General features: G+C 43.7%; 1 protein-coding gene across 1 annotated transcript in view; it reads right to left on the bottom strand.

Annotated features, from left to right (window-relative positions):
* Positions 1–12,259, bottom strand: part of KAT6B (lysine acetyltransferase 6B) — a 318,128-nt gene that overhangs the window by 94,825 nt on the left and 211,044 nt on the right. The window contains exons 13-14 of the mRNA XM_077250789.1: positions 9,659–9,890; positions 8,614–8,770 (exon numbers count right to left, since the gene is read on the bottom strand). Of these exons, the coding sequence (XP_077106904.1) occupies positions 8,614–8,770; positions 9,659–9,890 (389 nt within the window). The remainder of the gene's footprint in view (positions 1–8,613; positions 8,771–9,658; positions 9,891–12,259) is intronic.

Below are 12,259 nucleotides of genomic sequence, written 5' to 3'. Positions count from 1 at the left end.
CTCCCTGGGAGATGGATTCTCCTCAACATTTTCTGTGGAGAGGGCCCATAGAGTCCCAACGAGGCCTCTCCCCCCTGGAGCTCCACCCGGCCCTTTTTGGCACGTCTTCTTAACTGCAGAGACAGAGATGCGATACTCCGCCTGGCGAGGCAGAAGGGCCCTATTAAATTCAACAACGCTACTATATCAATTTTCCCGGATTTCTCCATGGAGCTCCAAAAACAGCGAGTTTGATTTGTGGAAGTTAAGAAGCGGCTCAGGGATAAAAACATCATTTATTCCATGCTTCACCCAGCTCGACTCCGCGTTGTCCATGAAGGCTCTTCCCTGTTTTTTACAGATCCGGCGGAGGTAACCGAATGGTTACGAACATACAAGGTGTCTAATGTGCCGGACTCCTGAGCAATCTTCCTTATCCAATGGCAACACAAAATGGAGCTCTCCATACAGGTGTTAAGCTTATCAACAATGCCGAACGCTGATTCCAGTGAGGGTATCCCCTTTTCTATTTGACTGTAGGAGTGTAGGATTATACTCCTCCACTGTTCGAGCTTTGTTTTGTTTGGGTTTTTACACCAGTTTTGATTGTTTGATATGTTTGATAGTCGCCATTGATAATTCTGTGCTCTGCGTGGTGTTCCTGATCTCTACACGAGCTATGGTGTATATTATTCCTTTTCTTAAGTGTAGGTATGGGGTCTGAGATTATATGTATGACTTGGAATATACGGGGTATTAAGACTCCCCGTAAAAAAATCAAGGTATTTTCACAGATTAAACGGTATCATCCCCATGTTGTAGCACTTGTAGAGACACATCTGACCAGGGATACAGCTAAATGTACACAAAAGCCATGGGTGCAGTGGTCCCTTCACGCATTCCATACCAGCTATTCAAGAGGGGTCTTGCTGCTAATCCATAGAAGTGTTAGATGGGAGGCCAAGGAGGCAAGACGAGATCCCGAAGGTCACTTTGTTTTTGTACACGCCTTTATTAACACGTGGGAATACGTGATACTGTGCGTCTATAACCCACCCCCAGCTAATATATCGGTTCTCCGCATGGCAATGGGATTCTCCCTAAATTATCCTGATGCTAGTATTATTTGTATGGGAGATTTTAACTTAGTCAAGGATAGTTCCTTAGATAGATTGAGACTGGACGACGGGATGTCTGGGGGCCCTTCTACTCAATCCTCCTCTCAACTGGCACTGTTTATGAGTGGTAGCGGATGGCTGGACCTATGGAGAATACGTCACCCTGAGATAACGGACTACACTTGCCACTCGTCAACTAGACGGTCTCTATCTCGTATAGACTATATATTTGGATCTAGTGACTTGGCATTATGGGTGGATAGTGTTGAGCATGGCAATAGGGGGATATCAGACCATAGTCCAGTTATTCTTAAACTTAAATACGGTCAGTCAAATAATACTATACCCTGGAAATTGAATCCCTTTTGGCTGAAACTAATAGATTCTAGCGATAGAACGGTGGATCAGCTGAACTGCTTTATCTTTACCCACCCAGACCCCTCAAACCTTAGTTTGTTTTGGGATACTCTAAAAGCATATCTAAGGGGATGTCTGTCTTCCACAATTTCTTATATTAAAAGGATGACGGCGGGAGAGGATGACGAGATGGAGCGACGGCTGAAGGAATCCGAGACCGCTTATGTAACCAATCAAACTAGTGGCAACAGGGTGGCATGGCTTACTTCCTAAAGGTTATATACCCAACATATAGATACAAAATCAAAACGCAAATAGTTTTTTTACCCGTCAATCCTATTTCGAATTGGGGAACCAGGCCAGTAAACTATTGGCTTTTTTAGTACGCCAACATAACACCTCTAATACAGTACTACAGATCCGGGCACTTGACGGTTCATTGGTATCCTCTACTGAGGAGATCCTCCAGTGTTTTCACGATTACTATAAATTTTTATACAGGTCTGGTAGTGGTTTTGGTGTTCCTGAATGTGTAGACTATTTATCGGACATAACATTCCCCTCATTGAGTCCAGCTCAGCAAGCCTTTATGGAGGCTGAGTTCACTTTGGAGGAGGTGGAGCAAGCTATAATGGATATGGCCACCGGGAAGGCCCCTGGGCCTGATGGATTTCCTATTGAGCTGTATAAGAAATATCGGGGTCACCTGGCACCACTTTTATTGAAGGTACTTCGGAGTATATGGGAGGGAGAATCCATGCCTGAAACATTTTATGATGCAAACATTATTGTACTTAAAAAAAGAGGGGAAGGATCCTCTGGAATGTGGATCGTATCGTCCCATATCACTAGTAAACGTAGATTACAAAATTTTCACTAAAATATTGGCCACTAGACCTTATACACCCAGATCAAACCGGCTTTATGCCTGGGAAAAGTACTTCTATCAATATCAGGCGGGTCCAATCGGTGATTCAATATAGCTCTCTAGAGCCGGATAATAGTTGGGCGCTGGCATCGCTGGATACGGCCAAGGCGTTCGACTCTCTCGAGTGGCCTTTCCTCTCTGCGTGTCTGCAGAAATACGGTTTTGGAGAGAAATTTATTAGGGGGATAGACACGCTGTATAAGAATCCCAGGGCACATGTAATTGTAAATAACTCCACCTCTGATTCTTTTACCTTACACAGGGGAACCCGTCAGGGATGTCCTCTGTCCCCAGCTCTCTTTGCCCTTGCGATAGAGGCTTTAGCAATACGCATAAGATCCTCCACGGATATCAAGGGAATAAATATTGCGGATCGTGTGGATACCATTGGCCTTTATGCTGATGACATGATAATATTTATGGATACAATAGAAGAAACTCTACCACAAGTGATAGCGACCATAGATAAATTTAGTAAATTCTCCGGTCTATATATAAACTGGGATAAATCAGCCCTGATGCCTCTATCTCATAATTCGGCTCCCTGTCTCAGGACTCTCACGTCGCTACCTGTGATTTCCAACTTCAAATATCTGGGTATTCATATGTCTCAATATAGGCGGTTAGACCTACAACTTAACATCTATCCACTGTTGGATTTGGTCAAATCTAAATTTATAACCTGAAGTAGACTCCCCCTCTCTGTTACAGGCCGCATTAATCTAATTAAAATGATACTGCTTCCCAAACTTAATTACTGCTTTCAACATAGTGCTGTACCAATACCCAAGTCATTTTTTGCAAATTTAAACTCCTTAATCACATCCTTTATATGGGGGAAGACCAGGCCCAAACTCAAACTATCTATTCTACAGAGACCAAAAAAGGGGGGTGGGGCGGCTCTACCAGACCTCTATCTGTACTACCTTGCCTGGCAGGCTAAGGCTATAAGCAAGTGGATGCCCAATAACTCCCTACCTAACTCCGAGAGCCATTTAATTCATTCTGCCCGGACTGATTGCCCATTGGGATTCTTGGAGATAGAGAAAGTTAGTGCTTGTCGTCTGTTGCCTATGCTCCGACTGGCGAGATTGGTATGGAGACAAATTAAAAGAGTTATTAAATTTGTGGATGTCATAGCCGAAATGCCACTGTGGAATAATGGTTATCTACCAGAATTACTAAATCACCCATCCACTGATTTCTGGATTTCCTGTGGTGTTCTCTCGGTGAGCGATATACATGACCAGGGGGGGTTTTGTAACCTTTGAACAACTACAGAATAATTTCAACATCCCGAGGTCTCAATTCTTCCGTTATTTACAACTAAGGTCAGATTTCCAATCGCACATACGAAATGTAGGTACGGGTCGGGCGATCTCTTCTTTACCTTTGATAGGCATCCTCAACTCACAGGGCCCTCAAGGACTCATTTCCTCTCTATATACATATTTACTATCCGTGGGGGATGGGTCTGTCATCAATTCTGTCAAGGGGAAGTGGGTGAGGAACTTCTTCCCGATGTACTGGGTGAGGAATAGGAAGATATTCTAGAATCTCCAACTAAAGTTTCTCCTTCAGTCAATAATAGGATGACCCAGTTATATATCGTATATCAGACCTATTTGACCCCGACACGACTCTTTAAAATGGGTCGCCTGCACTCGTCAGACTGCTTACGGTGTCATACACATGATGCAGATTTTATCCATATGATTTGGAGGTGCCCTGTAGTTCTTCATTACTGGAAAGAGGTAACGGCATTACTAACGTCTTTACTGTCGATCCCTGTCCCGCTTGAACCATTGACTTGTTTGTTCGGGGTGTGGGATACGGAGACTTGGGATCATTATACTGGGATCTTTCTCCGAGAGACGCTCTTTTTGGCACGGAAGGTATTGGCGTTAAGATGGATGGGTGGCTCCCCCCCGACCCTTAGAGTTTGGATTGATCTGGTGAATTCGATTATCCCATATGAAAGAACAATGTATCAAAATAGAGGTTGTCCAGGTAAATTTGAAAAGATATGGGGCAGATGGAATTCCTCTTATCGTACTCTATAGTCTGCACTGACTAGACATCTACATAGAAAGGTGTGCTTGTGGTTTTCGGGGACATCACTTATAGAGCAAGATTTAAGTCTGTTTTTCTTTTGGCGACTCACTATTAATGGTTAAAGTTGTTAAAGTTGTATAATAGGTATTGTCTTATAATGAATTAATGATTTAACATGCACACTTCATTACCTTTGTAACCTCTGGATATGACGATATTTTGCAACTATTTGTATTCCATGGTATAATTAATGATGATATTTGCAAATGTGTGCAATGTTTGTTTTATTCTGAACTAATAAACGAATTAAAAAAAAAAAAACAACTCACCGGCTGCGACGTCGCAGCCGCTGCAAGCTATATTCAAAGCCGCTGCTTTCAGAGTATCAGTGAGCGACAGGCACAGGCCACATCTAGCTCCGTCTTGTCTAGAATGGAGTTGCTCTAGTGAGGCATGATGTCAAGGGAAAGGGAGGAGACTCATGGATTACACCGCTATGCTCATAACAGGAAGTTGCTGTGCACATGCGAGGGGAAGAGAGGAGTGAGGTGAAAATAAGAGGAGTGAGGGGAAAATGAGAGGAATGAATGGAAAATGAGAGGAGTGAGGGGAAAATAGTGGAGTGATCGGAAAATGACAGGTGTGAGGTCAAAATGACAGGTGTGAGGGGGAAAATGAGAGGAGTGAAAGGAAAATGATAGATGTGAGGGGGAAAATGAGAGGCGTGATGGGAAAATGAGAGAAGTGAAGTGCTGCTGCAGTATAAGGCTGTGTACAGAGAAAAGTGAGGCACTGCAGGTGGAGGCTGTGCATAAGGCCACATTCACACGTTCAGTATTCGGTCAGTATTTTACCTCAGTATTTATAAGCCAAAACCACAAGTGGGAGAAAAATACAGAAATGGTGAGGTGTTTCTAATATACTTTTCCTCTGATTGTTTTACTCCAAGTTTTGGCTTACAAATACGGAGGTAAAAATATAGACCAAATAACGTGTGAACGAGGCTTAAAGGAGAAAAGTGTGGTACTGCAAAAGAAGTAGGCTGTGTATACGATGCGCTTTATTGCAATTAGTGCAATTTCTCTCGGGATCAAGTGTTTCTAAAGGCCCCGTCACACATAGCGATGCTGCAACGATACAGACAACGATGCCGATCGCTGCAGCGTCGCTGTTTTGTCGCTGTGTGGTCGCTGGAGAGCTGTCACACAGACCGCTCTCCAGCGACCAACGATGCCGAGGTCCCCGGGTAACCAGGGTAAACATCGGGTTACTAAGCGCAGGGCCGCGCTTAGTAACCCGATGTTTACCCTGGTTACCAGTGTAAAATGTAAAATAACAAACACTACATACTCACCTTCACGTCCCCCGGCGTCCGCTTCCTGCACTGACTGAGCGCCGGCCGTAACAGCAGAGCGATGACGTCACCGCTGAGATCTGCTTTCACTTTACGGCCGGCAGTCAGTCAGTGCGGGAAGCGGACGGCAAGGGACCTGACGAACACCGGAATGTGAGTATGTACTGTTGTTTTTTTTTTTACATTTACGATGGTAACCAGGGTAAACATCGGGTTGCTAAGCGTGGCCCTGCGCTTAGTAACCCGATGTTTACCCTGGTTACCAGTGAAGACATCGCTGAATCAGTGTCACACACACCGATTCAGCGATGTCAGCGGGACCTCAACGACCAAAAAAAGGTCCAGGCCATTCCGACACGACCAGCGATCTCACAGCAGGGGCCGGGTCGCTGGTACGTGTCAAACATAGCGAGATCGCTACTGAGGTCGCTGTTGCGTCACAAAACTTGTGACTCAGCAGCGATCTCGCTAGCGATCTCGCTATGTGAGACGGGGCCTTAAGAGGAGTGTGAGGTGCTGCCAGAGGAGGCGACTATAAAGGAGAAAAGCATTTGCAATGTCCATTAACAAGGCTCAAGGACAGTCTTTGAAAGTAATAGGGATCGATTTACAATCTCCATGTTTCTCATGATCAACTTTACATGGCCTGTTCAAGAGCTGGAACTGTCAAAAATCTGTTTATATCTGCACCGGAAGGAAAAGCTAAAAATGTTGTTTAGCAAAAAGCTCTTGAATGAGTTGAATTTAAAATACTATCAATACTTGAGTAATCATTTAGTTAATTTGTGCTGCAAATCTGTAGTGTTGAATATACGATGTGAAATGTTTTTATGTGCAATATAATCATTATAATTTGATATAACTAACCACAGTTAGGTACTATGCCCGGGCAACGCTGGGCTCTTCAGCTAGCATGCAATAAAAATGAGAACTTTTCGTCAGTGCACCAGATCGAGCTTACAGCCAGCTTAGACCAAGCCCCGGCTTGTGTGTTATCAGTATGGCACCTGTCTTTGTAGTCCTCTCCTCACCAGACGACACGCACGACTTGTGTGCTGTTCCTTATTTCACAGACCTACTGATTAAAATAAGCGAGTCAGACCCATGACTCAGATAAATAACAGACGTGTCTTGTTAGTTTATGTACGCTCGGTCTGTAAAAAAACGTGAGGTGTCAACCAGCCCATAGCATATGATGGGTATGTGTTCTGTCCATGAAAGACGTGAATGGAAAATGTAGACGTCTGAATGCGGCCTTATTGCGCGCTAGTCTGTCAGTACAGAGCTGATTGCTTTATTTGCATGCTTCTGAACATTTGTCTCCATTACGGTATAGGAGACTTTAGTAGTTGTGAATGAAAACTTACAAAACACCTCGCCCAGCAGTAACATAATGGCTCCTGTAGGACCTGTGCTATTGTGAAGTAATGGTACAGGAAAGATATATATCTTGGCACCGTGTTAGCCAGTAGATAGAAAAATATTTAGAATTGAGAGTCCTTTTAATAACTGAAAAGATGGTAACAAATTGCAAGCTTTCGAGACTACACAGGTCTCTTCATCAGGCAAAGACTAAAAGAAATTCTTGAGAGTCCTCAGTGGTTGATACCTTTTAATGGCTAACTGAAAAGAGTGAATAGTGAAGTAATGGAAAATTCTCACAGGCTCTGCTCCATTAGTTTACACAGTCCTTGTCTTGCAATGGTCTCGCCTGTTCATTTCTCATTCTCTCTCTCTATCTCTAACTCCATCACAGCAGCACAGAGTATGTCGGCGACCCAAGCCACAGCATCACAGAGTATGTCGCCAACCCCTGCCACAGCATCACATAGTAAGTCAGCAACCCCCGCCACAGCAGCACAGAGTACATCCGCGACTTCACCATTGCAACAGAGTATGTCACCGACTCCCGACACAGCAGCACATAGTACGTAAGCGACCAGACACAGCATTACAGAGTACATCAGCGACCCCCGACACAGCAGCACAGAGTACGTCAGCAGCCCCTGCCACAGCAGCACAGAGTGCGTCTGCAACCCCACCACAGCAGCACAGAGTGCGTCTGCGACCCCACCACAGCAGCACAGAGTGCATCCGTTACCCCATGACAACAGCTGAGTGCGTTCGCGACACCAATCACAGCAGCACAGAGACAGAGACAAAGAGAGACAGATACAGGGAGGCACAGAGAGAGAGATATGTACGTATGAGTGGTTGATGTATAAGAGAGACAAACAGTCTGTCTCTATGATAAGGAACATGTTTGTGCTTTGGGGTGGCCTGTGAGCACGGGCATATCATTAGCTGAAAACCTCTAACACTGATTACACAAGAACCACAAGACTGATTTCATAACCCAGGTATTATCTAACCAGTGTAATGGTGCCAACCTGACAGTGTCTGTAGTTTACTGAGCACAATCCTGCTGACAGGTTCTCTTTAATAAAATGGCGAAAAAAGGAAAGTATTGTGGAATGCTTATTTAAATAAAGTCAGTTTTGTTTTAAGACACCCCAAGATTAGCACCAACCCCCCCCCCACCACCATTATCCTGATTGCTATCAAACAAGAGCATTGGGAAAAGCCAAGAGTCATGGGATTTGCCAGTCCTTGGGTGTCCATGGATCGATAAACATTAACCCTGATGATATATCCTGACATCTGCCCTCAGTTGTCTATTTTATGTTTGCTTGTTACAAATGATGAAGGTGATAACTAATGGGGGTAATAATCCAAATAGATTGCTGAAAACTTCAATGTATGTTCTATTGTAAATACCAATTTCCTAAGATGAGTGAAAAGCACCAGAAAAGTGAGAGTACCTCCTGCATCTCCTGTTCTTCTTCCGACACAGCAGCATTAGCAGAGATGACTGGGGTCCACCTGAGACAATCTTGATCCAAAACATTTACCCGAGGTTGAGAATTCACTTTTAACATGCAACTTTCCATGAGGTTTTCCCGAAGGATAATAACGAATCTGTAATAAAATATTTATAGAATATTATAAGTAAAGACATTGGTGTGTGCAACTAAAATTTAGTGTAACACCTCCCTAGAGCCTTGCAACCCTCCGCACATTCTGGGGTCAATTGTCCCAATGAAGGGACAAGGACAGAAGTAGAAGCAGCCAACACAGAGACAGCTTTGACTGTTTCTCAGTGACCTGGGTATTCCATGGATAATTATTATTATTTTTTATTATTATTTATTTATATAGCACCATTAATTCCATGGTGCTGTACATGAGAAAGGGGTTCCGTACAGAGTTATAGACATCGTTTACAGTAAACAAATTTACAATGACAGAGGGGAGAGGACCCTGTCCTTGTGGACTTACATTCTATGGGATAATGGGGAAGAGACAGAAGGTCGGGGGGTGCGGCAGCTCTGGTGGTGGTGAGGCAGCAGCTCTGGTGGTGGGGAGGCGGCAGCTCTGGAGGTGGGGAGGCGGCAGCTCGGGTGGTGGGGAGGCGGCAGAATGGTTATTGCAGGCTTGTAGGCTTTCCTGAAGAGATGGGTTTTCAAGTTCCGTCTGAAGGATCCTAGGGTGGTGGATAATCGGACGTGTTGAGGCGTGGAATTCCAGAAGATGAGGGATATTCGGGAGAAATCCTGGAGGTGGTTGTGTGAGGAACGAATAAGTGTGGAGGAGAGTAGGAGGTATTGGAAGGATTGAAGATTACGTGAGGGAAGATATTGGGAGATTAGTTCAGAGATATAGGGAGGGGACAGGTTGTGGATGGCTTTGTAGATCAGTGTTAGTAGTTTGAACTGGATTCGTTGGGGAATTGGGATCCAGTGGAAGGATTTGCAGATAATGTGATGCATAAAGCAGCAGAACGCCATCTCTGGCCTCAGCGCTCACCTGTCTCCTCTCTTGTCTATCATGTTGAGATGTTGCAGCGTAGTGGCGATGTCATAAGGACACATCCCGGTCGCCTGACTTACACCTTTTACGCTTAGCTGTTTCTCCTGATGAGCAGACAGATAATCTATGATGACACTCTTCCAGTAAGCCAGATAGGAGAGGCGTCCTAAGTCTGATAGGGGCTTCTCAGGAGAGCCTGTCTGTCCCTCACAGCGTGATAATAAGTAACCTATAGAAAGACTGAATATGTTAGGAGTGTAAAAACAGCAACATTTGAACACGACTGTCAAGCAGAAACATTTCATCATATAACTAAATCAGATCATTGCTCCAAAGAGAGCCCTCACCATTCATAGGAAAACCTTGAGTAGGCTCATACAAAGGTTAATGTCAGGTCTGAACCTTCCGGTTGTTCCCTGAGGCATCAGTATATTCTGCACATCCTAATCTACCCAATTTGGACAATGATGAGGTGTCCACGGAATATAATAATGAGAAACACTATTTCAGAAAGGCCAGAAACTTCCAACTATAACCACCATAACTTTGGACCTGGACATTCCGGAAACCTTAGGCTAGAATCACCCAGAGTAGTTATTATACAGGTTGATCTGGATCCGCCACAAAATCTTTGACAAATTTTTTTTTCAGATAATCTTTAAATTATTATTTGAGTTATTCATTTCAACAGAAAATCCACTCCGCAGTTCACATGGTGGTTTCCATCTGTATGGCATCCATATTGCATTTGTTTTTATACATCAGTTTCCATCTGTTAATAATTTTTCAGTAAGAATTGTATGCTATACAGATGTAGTTTTGTGTATGCATAGACTTAAATACGGTAGGCAAGATACAGCAGAGATGTTTTGTACACAGACATTTAGTCTGTATGAAAAGATGGATCTGAACAGCCTAATTGGATAGCACTGGTCGGAGAGCATTCTAAGTTATGTCAGTATTTTCAACAGACACTCAGAGGACCTGTCACCAGTGCCCAGTTTTTGCTCTTACTTTACTCTTGCTAGGACAAGGACTATAATGTTTGTTTTATTTTTTAGCTGTCATTTTTTTGTCCGCCACTTTCAGAGATCTGGAACTGTTTATTTTGCTAATTGTTATAGTCTATCTTCTATCTTAGGCCTCTTTCACACTTCAGTTTTTTGGCGTCAGTCTAAATCCGCCATTTTCCTCAAAAAACGGATCCGGTTTTTTTTCGACGGATCCGTTTTTTTCCCCATCGACTTGCATTAGCGACGGATTGTGACGGATGGTCGTCCGTTCCATCCGTCATGCGACGGATTCGTCAAAATTTGGCGGACGTCATCTAGACATTGACGGTCATTGCAACGTTTTTTGTCTGCGTTGAAATGGCGGATCGCGACGTATCCGTCGCGTCCGTCATTTCATAGAATGGCCACCTATGGGCGACGGATCCGTCGCGACCGTCATTTCGGCGGATCCGTCGCCCCAATCCGTTTTTTCAATTTTTTTCAATTGCGCATGCTCCAAAAAGTATATACAACCCCCGAGTAACGGATCCGTCAAAAAAACGGATCCGTTACATCCGTTTTTTCAACTATTGTGACGGATCCGTCATTATGTCGGAAGTGACTGACGCCAAAAAACTGAAGTGTGAAAGAAGCCTTAGGGGGCATGGCTAACATGATTCTCTTGGGGTGCTTCTTTAAGATGCGCTGTATTATTACCCTTTGAGTATCGCCCCCTTCCTTAGCAAACTCCATAAAAATTAGCCCATGTATCTGGAACCATATGGCAAATTAATTAAAAAAAAAGAAAAAAGTGGAATACTTAGAGCAGCAGAAACAAAATGATCTGGCGACAGGTCCTCTTTAAATCCTCATTGTTTAATCATGTAACTTTGACATTCTAATATAGTAGTCTCACTTACAACCTAATAAGTTAAGGGGAATCTCTCATGCTATTAACCTGAAGATATAAGTTCAATCTACAGGTTAATAGTGTTGTAAAGCTGCCTGGCCACCACACTTAATGAGCGACAATCAGGAGGAAATTAACTTTCTTCCTACCGGCAGCCTCCGGCCTTCAGTCATAGAGGCGCAGCTCAATCACCACTCAGTAAATAGTGAGTAGGCAGTTGTAATCACACTCCGACACTGACTGACAGCTGACTCTGCAGCATATCAGTGTTGAGCTGGCTGTCAGTCAGTGCAAGGGGCCAGATACAGCTGCCGCTCACTATACACTGAATGGTGACTGAAGCTGCGCAGGTCGTGCCTCTATGACTGAAAGCTGGAGGCCGCCGGGAGGAATAACGGTAATTTCATTTAAGTGGGGGGGCATCTTTAGACTGCTGTTAACCTGAAGATTAATCCCATATTTGCAGGTTAACAGTGCTTGCGAACATGATTGGTTCCCTTTAAAAAGAAAAAAAAAATACATAGTACTAAAATGTACACTTTCAAAACTTTAATGGATGAAAAGTAATCTCTCATATAAAAACATAAATCATTTGTTTCCAATGATAATGTTTTACAAAAATTCTGTATAGCAAACTATCAGCGTGCACTCTTTACCTAGTGAACAGATCATTAACCGAGGTGACTAGTAACATAG

Source organism: Ranitomeya variabilis, chromosome 4, assembly GCF_051348905.1.
Source record: "Ranitomeya variabilis isolate aRanVar5 chromosome 4, aRanVar5.hap1, whole genome shotgun sequence".
NCBI lineage: Eukaryota > Metazoa > Chordata > Amphibia > Anura > Dendrobatidae > Ranitomeya > Ranitomeya variabilis.
The sequence above is the reverse complement of the archived record's forward strand: the minus strand, read 5'-3'. Positions and strand labels throughout refer to the sequence as shown.